This window comes from Pundamilia nyererei, unplaced genomic scaffold (assembly GCF_000239375.1).
Source record: "Pundamilia nyererei isolate P.nyererei 1_Seehausen unplaced genomic scaffold, PunNye1.0 scaffold00048, whole genome shotgun sequence".
Classification (NCBI taxonomy): domain Eukaryota; kingdom Metazoa; phylum Chordata; class Actinopteri; order Cichliformes; family Cichlidae; genus Pundamilia; species Pundamilia nyererei.
In genome coordinates, this window is record NW_005187449.1 from 3,288,241 (window position 1) to 3,301,851 (window position 13,611).

The window sequence follows — 13,611 nt, forward strand, 5'->3', positions numbered from 1 at the left end:
TTCCTTTTTTTTTTTTTTTTTTTTTTTTTTAAAACAAAATAAACTTAAAAAAAAAACCCCAGCTGACTGCAGAGAATCACATCTGCAGTTATGTGTGCAATGCTTCTTCTCTCAAACTCTGTTTTGTTTTTCTCCTGGAGGTAGTTTCAGTCTGTTTCATGCTGCAGCTAAAGCCGTTGTTTCTGCCTTTGTTCCTCTAAGAAACCAACGCTTCCTGTAAAGTCTGCTGTCGGAGCAGCGGCGGCGTCTGCACCCCCTATCAGGACATATCAGGCAGTTTCCTTTTTCTCAGGAAGGGCAAACCCTGTACCGTGGGTTTCTGCGATGGAGCGGTGAGACCATCGCTAAATATTCAGAGCTTTTACACTGAAGGCGACAGGAAGTGATGACCGTTTCCTGTGCCTGCAGGGAAAATGCATGAAGCAGGTGCAGGACGTGGTGGAGCGTCTGTGGGACTTCATCGATAAGCTGGACATCAACACGTTCTGGAAGTTTCTGGCTGATAACATCGTGGGCTCAGTGGTGGCGTTCTCGCTGCTGTTCTGGGTTCCTTTCAGCATCCTGGTGCACTGTGTGGTGAGTGGCATCTGTGATCGCATCTGTGGGGGGGCTGGAGGGTTCGGGTCGCCTTTGAAGTCTGAATTTTGTCGCACTTCTTTGGTTTCAGGACCGGAAACTCGATAGGCAGTACGAGCAGACCACCAAGTCACTTCTGTTCCCCAGCGTGAGCACAAATATCTGAGTAAAGAAGGTTTTTAAAATTTAATTCTCGGACATGCTCTCACACACGTCTCTCTGTTTTCCCAGAATGCCGAGCTCTTGAGCAGCCTGGATTCGGCCTCCGTTCGGATCTTCAAATCTCCAACGTTCTCCTCCGGCCCCCTTCGCTTTCATCCCAGTGGCCCCGAGCAGACTGGCGCCGACCCAGCCCAAAGCCCACCTCCTCTGGACAGCCCCCGCATGGCCACCATCCAAGAGGACCCCAGCTCAGACTCCCACCTGGAGGAGGCATCCCTTGAGGAGGCGTTCGGACGTCCAGCAGGGGCAACCCGGCGCTCCTTCGAGGACCTGACAGAGAAGATGAGTCGCAGTGAGAAGGCAAAGGTGTTCAGGCTGCAGAGGCAGCATCAGATCGACAGCAAGGAGACACAGTGCTGAGGCGGCGAGTGCCTCCACCTTCATAGAATAGCTCTTTGCCATTGTACATGTACAACGAAATCCCGGCTCCACCTTTAGCTGCATCTTCGTCAGGATCCGTTCCAGACTGCAGAGTGTCATACTCTGTAAGACAAAAGCCTCAACAGCTGGCACTCAGACCACAGACGTATACAAGATGGACTTAGCCCCGAAAATATGTTTTAAATACTGATATAAAAAACATGGTAGCCTGCTGGCGCCTCTATTGGATGATAGAGGAACTGCAGGGTCTGGGATCAGTTGTTTCAATGAATCTAAATTCTACGTACAACAGAAAGTAAACTCAAAAAGTAAAACAAAGAAATCTTCAGATAACGTGCTTTGATTTATATCGTTATTCACTATCAGTGGACAAAATGTCCTTATTACAATATAAAAACACTGTAGTGCCTTAAACCTGCAGCAGTGACCAGCAGGGGGCGCCTCCTCAGTGTCTAAAAGAGACTCCTGCTTCCTTGACCGTTGACCTCAGTAAACGACCTCCTGACGCGTTCATGTCTCGATTTCACTTGTTACTCAATAATGGTGTCGTTGGGGGCAGGGCTTCAGTACAGGCATCGCAGCTTTTGTATCTGTTCATTTTCCTTCCAGATGTTTTGCACTTTAGTCTTTCACGCCAGTTCTTTGTGTTCCTCTAAAACAGGTGGCCAACTCCAGGCCTCGAGGGCTGGTGTCCTGCAGGTTTTAAATGTGTCCTTGAGCCAACACAGCTGATTCAACTGGCTATATTTACCTCCTCAACATTTGCTGAAGTTCTCCAGAGACTTGGTAACGAACTAATCATGTGATTCAGGTGTGTTGACCAAGGGTGATATCTAAATCTTTCAGCACATCGGCCCTCGAGGCCTGGAGATGCCCACCCCTGCTCTAAAACAACCCGTCCTGTTCAGTGAAGCAACTCAGCAGCTCCGGGAATCAAACCTGTCAGTGTTCGTGCCTTGCTCAACGTACTGAGCCTCTGTAAATATATGAACGTAAAATATTTTATCCTCCTGCAAAGCCCTTTGGACTGTTTGTGTTTGGAGCCTCATTTTAATCGTTTAAATTAAGCTGATGTGTTTTTGTTTGTTTGTTTTGGGCTTTTTGTTTTGTTTTTTTAAAGCACTTCGTGCATCTCAGATTCAGGATTGGTGAAATTACAGTTTATGGTTTTCTGAATATTTTTTCAAATGTTTTTTTCTACTGTTTTGTAAGGCAAAGTTTAATGCTCACCTTCAAGAGTTTCAAAGTCTACAAGACTTTTAGGAGAAAAAAACCCAGGGAAAATGTGGAAATAAAACAAAACATTTAAAATGAATATTGTTCTAATTTTCTAAAGAAAAGCAGGACTTTTTCTTGCATAAAAACAAACCAGGTTCAAGCACCAAAGCTGAAAATCCATTTTTTTTTAAATTTTATTTAAAAAGCGACAATCAGTCAGCAGTGAGCTCCTCTTATCTGGTATCCTGATGCAATAGAGCCAGTGTTTTTAATTTCATGTGCTCTTCTGTGCAGATGATGCTCTGCTGTATCTACACGTTTACTGTCACATCACTGAAGTGGTGTCGGATTTAATATATCATTACATGTTAGAAAATTCTGCTTTTGGTTTAAAAAATAAAGACATTTCTAAGACTCTGTACTGTTTGTGTGTTGAAGATAATACTGCACTAATTAGCAGGTATCTGTGCCTGTGGAATAGCTGATCACCTAGCACTCCACCCTCTTGTTCAAATGTGGTCTACAAATGTCCATCTGTTACATACAGTCAGTGTCTGAGGCTGTGAAGCTACAGCTAACAGATCTGCAGAACACCATTGGAGATGATGTTTTATGTATCCAGAATAAGCCAGCATGACTGAAATAAGTGTAAACCTTTTTAAAGCGGCCATCGGAGGCTTTGATGGTCTAAAGGAAACAGACTGAGAAACTCAACTGAAGTTTATTTTACACATAAAAAAAGAAGCATTCATTTTTATAGGAAATCGGTACAAAAGCATCTCCTGGAGGTACAAAAGCATCCCCTGTGACATCACTGTGGGTGGCCTGTCAGAAAGCAGGGCTTAGGGCGTCATGGAGCCGATGGACAGCGACTTCTATCATCTCCCTTAGAGTCTCGTCCTCTGCGCATGACACCAACTGCAGAGTAACACACAGAGGTCAAATAAAGGGTATTACATCATTTTCTACAGAAACAAAAAAAATACTTGCATAAATAACATATGTGAAACTATTAATTTCACACATAACCAGGAAGCAACTGTAAGTTAAGCTCAGTAGCACTGACTGTGACTGTATAGTAGTCTGAGAAAATAAGCTTGAGCAAGTCTGAGTTCAGTTTAGCCCTTTACAGGCTTTACCTTACAGGCGCTCTTTAAATGTTACTGTGTGTGTTAGAAAGAAAATTCAAGGGGCTTTTGAAATGAGAGAAGGCGAGCTTTACAGGGATATTTTGTGTATCACGGTATCATGAAGCATTCACTCAATACTGCTGTCTGAACACAGACAGAAAAAAATCACGTGTGTGCTACACATCCCCCCCCAATTCCTCACACATTTTGGACTCCAGAGAAAATAAAAAAATCAGTTGCACTGAAGTTTTCTTCCTGTTCAGCAGCTGACTTTCAGTCTCATGGAAACTGCACAGCTGCCTGCTGGGAGGTCAGAGTCACTGCAATCACACAGACTGCTTAAGGTTTACAAATGATCAGCATCAGATTTAGTAGAAAGCCAGTTTGTCAATGAGTTGCAATCGGTCTGAGTGCAACTAACTAGTCTTTACAACTGGGGACTCCAGTGGTTGCTAACTGGGTGTGTTCCTATATGAAAGCAAGGTTGGCGAGGATCTGTGTTTATTATCTGTGGAAGAATCTGTTTCAGATCTCTGAATGTATGAAGTTAAAGTGAATTTTGGTTTTCAGATGGACACAGACTTTTGATGTTCCCTGATTTATCAGTTAATCTGTGTCATCATGAACAGAGAGCATGCAACTGTCAACTCAACCCAACAACTTTTATGCCGTCATGATGTAATAATGACTGATCAGAGCTGATCTCAGTCGCATGAAGGTCAGGTAATTTCTCTGTGTGAGTGCAGCCTGACAGAACTTCAGCCAATGACATCTCAGAGGCGCCGTCTCTTATTTACATGCTTTGAGGTTTAAACTTAACATAAAGCCCTGCAGCGGGAACAGGAAGTACCCATACTTTCAGGTTTTTCATGAACAGATCGGGTTCTGTAACAGGAAGTCTGAGGATTTAAAACAAAATGATCCTTAACACCAGATTTATGTCACATGACCTTAATGCAGCTTAAACTGCACAGCCCCCTGTGCTAAAGGTCAGAGTTTTGTGTTCTGTCAGAAGGTCTAACTCTGCCCACTCCTCATACTCACTCTGGTCTCTGGGTCTACTGACGCTGTGACGCCGTCCACGGTCACGCTGAGGTTTTTACCATCTTTGAAATTCACGCAGTCATCCCCAAACATGTCGCTGCAACACAATACAAGTTAGTCTACCACTTGGGGACTTTTACTTTGAAATTTTTGAAAATGCTAAGTTAGAAATGAAATCCTTTCTTGGGTCTGTGTGTGTCGGTGTGTGTGGTGTTTGTGTGTGCACATGTCTGTGTGTAGCAGCGACTCACTGCAGCATGAGCGCAAGCCTCTCCACAAACACGTCCATGTCGAAACTTTCCTTCTTCCCCTCCACAACTGAAACACACAAACACACAGATGTTACAGATTCTGCACTGTCCCCAAACATTGCACTTCAAACTGCCGTACTGTGTTTACTGACACTTCTGGGCGTTGGGGTTGGACTGGACCTCGAGGATGACAGTGGCAACGGCGTCAGCGTACATGTCATTGAGCGGATTGGCGATCCACTGAGGAAACAAATCAAGAAGAAACACTTACTTACTTCAATGATGGCAAAATGAAACAGAAATTAGTGAACTAATTGGTAAAATTCTGGATCTGTAACACTTTTAAAAAAAAAAACGAAAAAACAAATTTACAACAAAGAAACAAAAGATCTGAAATTAAAAAAACTTCAACAGCTGCTTAAGTATGAAGCAAAATTAATTTTCCTCCAATTAGTGAGTTCCTGTTTGAAATAAATCTGAACAATTTGTTTCAGACAGAGCACTGAAGCTGCATTCATGAACAACAAAGGCTGTACGAAATCACAGCACCTCTGCTCACATGGGCTGTAGTGTATGTGTGTGTGTGTGTGTCTGACCTCTAGCAGCACCATGCTGGCTTCATGAACCATCGTGATGCTCTTAAAGATTCTCACGGTGATTTTCTCAGTTCCCTCCACCTGCTCCACATCGCCTGAAACACAAAGAGCAGCTCATGAACGCTCTGTGGACCGTATTCAATTAAACTTCAGTTCACTTTTATTTATATAGTTCCAAATAACAACAACAGTTGCCTCAAGGTGCTTTGTATTGTAAAGACATTGTCTCCATCATTCTCTGTAAACGTCCTGATGGAGGTGAAACACCCTCAGAAACTAACATGAACATTTTTAAGCCCACGTATCATCAAGTCTGACATGCAGAAAAATTCACAACCAAAGATCCCATTAAATATTTCTAATGCATCGCCTCACAAAACTTCCGGTAATGGGAGGAGCCAGCTTAAGTTTTACTCTGGATGACCCGAGTCAGGTGAGTCCAGGTGAGCTTTGCTGCTTTCTTACCTGCGAGGTTTCTCAGCTGGCTGACCAGCAGTGAGATGGGTCCGGTGTATGGGATGGCCTGCGTCTGAGTCACCATGCCCATCGACAGGTCAGTGTAGTCTGTACAGAGAGCACAAATGTCAGGAAGCAACAGGCGATGCGTTCAGGGACCAGCATCAGGCTGGAATAATTAGTGCAGGTAAACTGAGTTACTGACTGGAGAGGTCGGAGGGCGACAGGATGTGATAGTTGAAGTTTCGTTTGACGAGAATCCCAGAGACCCGCTGACCCTGAATGCACTTCTTGTCGGCAAGGGAGCCCATCACCTGCAGCAGAGGATGCTGGGAGTTAAGGTGGCAGAAGGTGAAACAAGACACGCTTAAAGCTGCGGATGGTTTTCAGGAGGACCTTGGCCAGTTTCTCTCCTCTGAAGTTGAGCGTGACGGCCTCGGTGTTCCTCGGGTTGTGAACCTCGATGTGGACCTCATCGTTGTCCTCGTACTCGCGGATCAACGCCGCCTTCAGACGCGCCATCTCGTTCTGCTCGCCGTGGACGAGAATCTGCAGACCCAGGATCAGCACACGTTAAACTAAACTCACCTGTTCCCGACATCAGACCGAGTGCTGTGCACAGTTTCAGTCAGTAGAGCAACAAAGAAAAACTCCAGGTCCAGGACTGAAGCTGCATGCGAAGGTCCACAGCGCACAGACGTCTTACTCTCATTAGATGATCTCTGCTCTGCTGAGCGATTGGACTGAGTCATGATTAACAATTATACAGCTGCTACAATTTTAGCACTTTTGAAACGCTGTCATCTGTTTACTGATAAGCTGAGAGTGAGTGAATAAATCTGATTACCACATGAGGAGGCTTGAGAGCTCTGATGAACTCGCTGGTCTGTTGGTAGTCTGTGTGAGCTGAGAAGGAGATGTAGTCCACCGACATCTTCAGAGGAAGCTTCTGACCCGACATGGTGGTGATCTCGTCGGGCTCTGTCATGATGTGCTGAGAAACGCAGACAAACCGTTAGACCTCGAAGGAATCAGGAGAGAAACTCGGCTCTCTGAAGGCTTTAGATGATTGTGTCATTTTCACTCTGGCCTGATGGGGGCACTGTTGCCTTATTATTAATGCCTAAACCCTGACACAGACGGTTTAAATCAGAGCAGATCTGCAGGTCTGGGCTTTCCGCCACTCCCCGAAAACAAAATCAGACTCTCAGGAAACATCTTCCGCTCAGAAACGGGAAAATGTTGGAAAAGCCTCAGAAGCAGGCTCACTCAAGTTTGTCCTTCAGGGCAGTTTCCTGACTCCACAGTTAAAATAGTCCAAGCTGACCTCACCTTGGCGAGCGTCCCCTCCACGCAGTATCCGGCGATGATGACGCCATTCCTGCGGTCGGTGCACCAGCTCTCAAACAGCTCTCTGGACAGGCCGCTCTGCATCATACCAGGAGATGCCATCACCACGCTGGGACCGATGTCATCGAAGTGGTCCATGCTCTGAAACACACACATGTAAAAATACTGCATGTATAATGATATGAGCCAACTGACAACCCACGGACTGCATTCACTCACCTTGAGGTTGCTGATGTGCTTGAAGACAAAGGGGTTGTTGATGTTGATAGCCTTGCGGATCTTGTCGTTCATGGCGTTGATGTAGGTCTGGTACACAGCCATGCACTTCCTGGCCAGAGAAGAGGCGTAGTAGATAGGGATGTCGTGGAGCTCCGGGTGGTTCTGCCAGTACTCGTCTGGATCAAAAACACGAGCAGATCAGAGGTCAATAGGGTCGGAGCCGGGCTCATGGGCAGAGGAGACCGAGAGAAGACCTCACCGAGGATGAGGAGCAGCTCCTGAGCCCGTCCCAGGGCGAAGACAGGGATCAGGCAGCGGCCCTCCCTGTTCACGATGTCGTGGACGGTGTTGCAGAAACGAGCCTCCCTCTCCTCACGCTTCTCGTGGATGTGAGTGCCATAGGTCGACTCCTGAACGCAGAGCAGGAAACATTACTGAGTATGCTTGGCTCGCTGATTCATCACAGTTGCATCAAGATTAGCAGTCACATGATGTAGTAACAGCAGGTGTTTGCAGCTCCAGGTTTCACCTTTAGGGTGTGATCTCCACACACGGGATCATGTGGAGATGTCAGATCTTACAGACATTTGAGGCGGTTACACCTCATTCATGGTTTTACTCCGTTTCCTGTCACGTTTCTGTGGTCGATGTTTCTAACGATGACCTCAGAAGTAAATTGATCCCTGTGAAGTTCAGGCTGCTCTAAAATATCAGTTTTTTTTTCTACTCTTGGATCTGGATGATGTCACTGAGATGCTCCACCCATATGTGGATTCTGTGAGGCAGCCAATCAGGAGAAATTAGGCTTAAACTGGGCGTAGCTAAAAGAGGACAAACCAGCCCAGAATCAGATAAAGGAGGATTATTATGAACGACGGATCATGCAAAGCTGCCATAAACTTTGAACAGTTGATTTCTGATTTCAGAATCACTCACTGTGATGAGGATGTCCGGCTTCACGCTTGGGATCTCTGCTGCCATCAGGTGTCTGTCCTCTTGACGGGAGAAATCACCTGTGTACAACAGCTACACACACACACACCATGCGCGATTAGCAGCTGTGGCCATGCTGTCCTCAGTAAACTCACTCATTCACAAAAACAAAGTGCCTGTCTGAGGTGGTCCCTCCGGAGAGACAATAGTTTTGGAACACACCAGCACATTTTCTCTGCTGTTTAACGCAGAAAAACCCGACTGCGACGCGACAAAGCATCACCCCGCTGATCATGTGTTTAAGACAGCCTCGCCCTCATCGTATTCACATGAAGTCACAGGAACTTATTTCACCTTTATTTTCAGTTCTTGCAGCGTCTTTATTTCTTAACAAGCTGCAGTGATTAAAAAAAAGGTCAAAGAATCTGAACTGTAGTTTTTAAACTGCAACTAAATGTCCATAAAAACTCTGAGTGTGTACATGTAGCAACACGCCCACAGAGGCGCAAACACTCAGAGGAGGCTGGATCAATGTCTGAAGAACTCACCTTGACGCCGGCGATCTCGATCATGAACATGGCGGCTCCGAGGACATGGCCGGCGTGGTAACACCAGAACTTAATGCCAGCCACCTCCTTCACCTCGTGGAAGTTGATGGTCTCTATCTTTTCCATGCTGTCCTCCAGGTCGGTCTCCGTGTACAGCATGTCGTCAGCTGAGATGTTACTGCAGACACGATTCAGACAATCAAGCGTCAAAGATTCTAAGCAACTCATCAGCAGCGTCTTTGACGGCAAACAGCACTTACCTCTGCTTCACAACTCCTACAGCAGCTTTGCATTACTCCAGTTTAAAATAACCCTCCTTTGGATGTCTTGTTATTTTAATTTAAAGCTGCTTATCACTGACCTGACACTGACCTTTGCTCGTTCGAGGTAACCCAAAAGTGAGGCTCACCAGCATTCGCCCACACTCTTATTAAACCGTTAAAAACATTCTCAGAGTCAACGTGTCTACCGGCGAGTCTCACCTGACTTTGACGTAGTCGGACAGCAACCACCGGTAGATGGCTTTGGTGGCGTGCGTCATGAACGTCCGACCTTTAAAGCTGGTCTTCTGCAGGAACCAGGGCAGAGCGCCGCAGTGGTCCAGGTGGAAGCTGATGGAGGGAGGAAGAGTCAGCACAAACATCTGCGGTACATCAGTATCATCATGCTGCAGCTTCTGCAGTCATGTGACCACTCGGAGGCTGTGAACTCACTGGCTGATGAGCAGCAGGTCGATCTCAGCTGGGTCAATCAGGTCAATGTAGGGCAGAGCGTCCATCCCCTCCAGACCAGGATGGATCCCACAGTCCAGCTGACACACACAAAGAGACACAGACCTTTACACACACTGAGGCTTCACGTTCACAGCTGGAAGGTTCATATTCACTATCTCACCATGATCTTTCTTCCTTTGAACTCCAGGATGATGCAGGACCGTCCCACCTCCTGACCGGCCCCCCTGCACATAGACACACACTGAAACCACACTCCACACCTCACCCCAACATCCAGCTCAAACTCACTTTAAACCAAACTCCATTCAAAAATCAGTCAATTTTTATTTGTAAAAGAGCAAAACCCTGAAAGAATTGGAGTCACATGACTACACTCATAAGATTAAATATGCACTGACAGACGACCTTATATTTAATTATCAGCTGTGTCGAAGCTGGCAGGGAGATCTTTTCAGATTATAAGTGTTGTTAAATGAGTTCTGAATCAAAGCGCTTCACTGGAAACTTCCGCGGACCTTTTTAAGTTGTGTGTTTTACGCGTTTTATAGTTTATTTATGAACCCTGAATGAGTGATTTTCTGAATGTAGTTCTGTGAGGAGGGGGAGCCCGCACACAGAAAGAAGCTGAAGTTGCCGTAAACTCACAGCGGGCGGATCAGCAGCTGGTCGCTCTCCTCCGCCGGAACCGTCGCGTCGGGTTTACGTTTAGCCGCCATGTTGTTTACTTCCACACGCCGAAAAACAAACAAACAAACTCCGTCATCACTCCGTTAGTTAGCCACCTGCTATCAACAGCGGCTCCACAAGGTTTACTAATATGTAACTTCCGGTCCCCGGTGAAATCTTTCCGTGTAGTAACATTAGTCCTAACTTTTTGTTCCGCGATGAATCCCGGAGGAGAAGTGTGCTTTAAAGCAATCTAATATTTTTTTTTAAATCAGATTAATATGTATCAAATAAATAAATAGTATTCATCAATAAATGCTCAAATTAATTATTAACTAAATATATACTACTAATAATTACAAACAAAAATTATTTTCGTTTTTGTATCTTTGCTCTTTAAGTCTATGCACTTTTAATTTAGGAGATTTTAAAACTCTTTAAACAAATTCATTCTATAAATTGGCTTAAATTAAATTTAAAATCATATACATGACTATGTTTTTGTGTATTATATTTGAGTATTTAAATATTTTGTACTCAAGGTATTAAAAAACAATAATAAATAAATAAAAACAAATGGTTTACATAAAAACATTGACAAAATGCATCCTGCTCTGCTCGCTGATGCTTCCCCCCCTCACTGATTTTCTTCTAGAATAATCAGGATGAACATCAGAGCCACAGATATGGCATGAATATTATTGATCGTTTTCTAATAAAAGGTGGAAACAGTTTGAATTTCATACAAGTTCTTAAAAATGTTTCACAATAAAAGCTCTGTCAAGAAAGTTATTTTGACCAGCGAGACTTTATAGGACTATTAATTTGAAAAGATCCAGGATAATTCGAGTTTGTATAAATAGAGTGATGCAGTAACTTTAACAGATTTGAGAAGTTTAGAAAGAGTGATGTAGGAAAACACGGACACCGAACAGCTCACAGCGAAAAGCTGTTTGTGTTAAACTCGGCTCTTAGTAAAGTCCTCAGCTCCGAAGCTGCTTTCAGGTCTTGAAGTGAGAAACTCTTTTATGCACTAAAGGAAACGTTTAGACTGAACTTGAGTATTTTTGTGTGAACCACTTTGTTTATAGAACCACGTTATTCCTTCCTCAGCTTGGTTCGGTGTTTTACACCAGCTTTTTATTTTGACGTGTTTTCTGTTTTTATTGATTTCAAAACCTATTTGTTCCCCTGGAAATGCCTTTTTTGTTTTTTTTTTAATGCCGTTTAGTTTTCACAGTTTGTTCATCCTGTGTGTCCTTGTCAGTTTTCTCTTGTGTATCGATTCATCATCTCCCAGTTATTAGTCTATTTCACGTGTCAGAGCTTTACAGGTCCATCTCAGAACAGGGGTGCTTTCTTTGACTACAGACTATGTTTCTGATTAGTTTCAGCCCTAGATCCTTCACAGATCATCAGTAGTTGTTCTGTTCCGTATGGCTGTAATTCCTGCTCTGACCACAGTGTGGTGTGGTTAAGATGGTCGGTGTAATTAGCGATGTCCTGTTAGTACACAGGTATGTCTGCCTGATTATCTGTAATTCCAGCTGGTCTGAAAGTCCAAACTGATGATTTTCCAAGTATGTAGAAAATGAAAAGGCTCCGCTCACATAAAACTGAACATATGTCATTGTTTTAGGTAACACTCATATGAGAGTAAACTGAAATATTTTAAGTGATCGCAGAGTTTGACCATTTCTTTACATTTGATTTTTTTGCCAATTATTTGTCTTCCAACTTATGAAATGCTTCAGACTGCTCTTCACTGAATCACAGAAACATGTAAAATAATAATGTAAATAAAAACTGAAGCAGTGAAGCGTCTAAACAAATCTGTGCCACTGACAAAACTTGTGGGAAATAAATGAGAGTGAAAAAGTGAGTGCTGGGAAAGAAAAACAGGACAGACTCTCACAGGTACACTTATGATGATTTTAATAAGTCGAAAATACATTAAAATTTAAAGGACACTCAGATTTTCTGCTCAGATTACATGTTTGATCTTAAAATAATAAAAATAATTTCATCCTGAAGCTTTTACAAACAAGCTGAATGTTCCTGATGTAACACAGCTAGATCCCAGCAGCAGAACCACAGAAATGTACATCACATCCGCCAAAAGTATGTGGACGCTGTGCCGGTGCGGTCATCCTGACAGAATGAAGATGAAGTCCTTTCATAGTAAACTGATTATTTCTATAAATGAAGCTGGTTTTGTAACAGGAAGCAGAAAAAAACAAAGCTGTTGTTTCGTCGCGTTTTTTTAAGGCAGTGAAGGATTTTACTGTAACTGTGTTAAGCTGTAGTTCCTGTTCTCTGTCTGTGGAGGCGCTGTACTAACGTAGCTCTGCTGTGTGTAAACGTATCACTGAAGAACACTGTTCACATACTTTTGGTCTGGTCTGCCCTTTTTGTGTCCGCTGCATAGCTTTTAGAACATTTCAAACTCAGGCCGACAGCTTTTGAGGAAGAGCATGAGTGAAGATCGAGACCCCAATCAGATCTCTTTGGATGTCGGACTCTCCTCTCAGGTCCACAGGAGGATCCAGATGTGCCCTCAGTCTGACCACAGTTGGAGGCACGAATCACTCCGACAGGAAGTGAACAAAGGTGCGAGGAAACACTCCCCGCCTGGTCGGATCGCTTTCGATGTGACCGATCTGAAACGCAGACGGTGGTTAAATCACAACCTGGACAACGGGTCAGGATTCTTCTTCAGGTGGGTTTTCATCTAAACGCACACACATGCTGTAATAAATGTTGTGAAGTGAATGAAGTTGTGCTGATGATGCGTTTCCTGTGCTGGAGGCGTTTCTCACTCACCCACCACTCGCTGTCCTCCTCGCCGTCCACCACGATCAGCTCTCCCTCGCTGAACGTCAGCTCGTCTGGACTGTCCGCTGCACAGTTGTAGATGGCCCTCACCCTCTGAGGCCTCTGCTTCTACACACACACACACACACACACACACACACACACACACACACACATTTAGCAGTAAAGCTGTGTTACATGCTGGACTTGTGATGATGACTGTGTCTGTGTGCAGAAATAAATGAGGTGGTGTGTTTGAGGACTTACAGAAAATGTAGTTCTGGGTTTGCGGGGTGGAGGAGACGGATTATGAGGGGACACGATCGGACGACCTGCCAAAGAGAGATAAAGCCCCCACAGACTTCAGAAAAAAGTTTCTCTTCTGTAACTTCACCTTTGTTTGAACCAGATCCGGAGGCAGACATTTGATACACCCGGGGCTTAGGCCTAAAGGGTAGTATGCATGTGGGATT

At 44.4% G+C, this 13,611-nt stretch overlaps 3 protein-coding genes across 3 annotated transcripts in view; 1 reads left to right on the forward strand and 2 right to left on the reverse strand.

The window, feature by feature from the left end:
- adam17b (ADAM metallopeptidase domain 17b) overlaps positions 1-1,892 on the forward strand; it is a 9,020-nt gene extending 7,128 nt beyond the window's left edge. The window contains exons 15-18 of the mRNA XM_005732780.1: positions 202-332; positions 409-576; positions 668-724; positions 808-1,892. Of these exons, the coding sequence (XP_005732837.1) occupies positions 202-332; positions 409-576; positions 668-724; positions 808-1,158 (707 nt within the window). The 3' untranslated portion in view covers positions 1,159-1,892. The remainder of the gene's footprint in view (positions 1-201; positions 333-408; positions 577-667; positions 725-807) is intronic.
- A 1,210-nt stretch (positions 1,893-3,102) lies between these two features.
- cpsf3 (cleavage and polyadenylation specific factor 3) lies at positions 3,103-10,507 on the reverse strand. Its single transcript, XM_013910756.1, has 18 exons — positions 10,304-10,507; positions 9,819-9,882; positions 9,638-9,735; positions 9,407-9,535; positions 8,925-9,102; positions 8,380-8,469; positions 7,703-7,853; positions 7,444-7,619; positions 7,207-7,365; positions 6,722-6,868; positions 6,271-6,423; positions 6,080-6,188; positions 5,884-5,982; positions 5,419-5,513; positions 4,975-5,062; positions 4,823-4,889; positions 4,572-4,668; positions 3,103-3,315 (listed from the first exon to the last, which is right to left on the reverse strand). Exons 1-18 carry the CDS (start codon positions 10,372-10,374, stop codon positions 3,226-3,228), a joined length of 2,061 nt encoding a protein of 686 aa, XP_013766210.1. The 5' UTR covers positions 10,375-10,507; the 3' UTR covers positions 3,103-3,225.
- Positions 10,508-12,235: 1,728 nt separating this feature from the next.
- Positions 12,236-13,611, reverse strand: part of asap2b (ArfGAP with SH3 domain, ankyrin repeat and PH domain 2b) — a 24,864-nt gene continuing 23,488 nt past the window's right edge. Inside the window, exons 26-28 of the mRNA XM_005732779.2 lie at positions 13,406-13,470; positions 13,148-13,267; positions 12,236-12,984 (exon numbers count right to left, since the gene is read on the reverse strand). Coding sequence (XP_005732836.1) covers positions 12,910-12,984; positions 13,148-13,267; positions 13,406-13,470 — 260 coding nt within the window. The 3' untranslated portion in view covers positions 12,236-12,909. The remainder of the gene's footprint in view (positions 12,985-13,147; positions 13,268-13,405; positions 13,471-13,611) is intronic.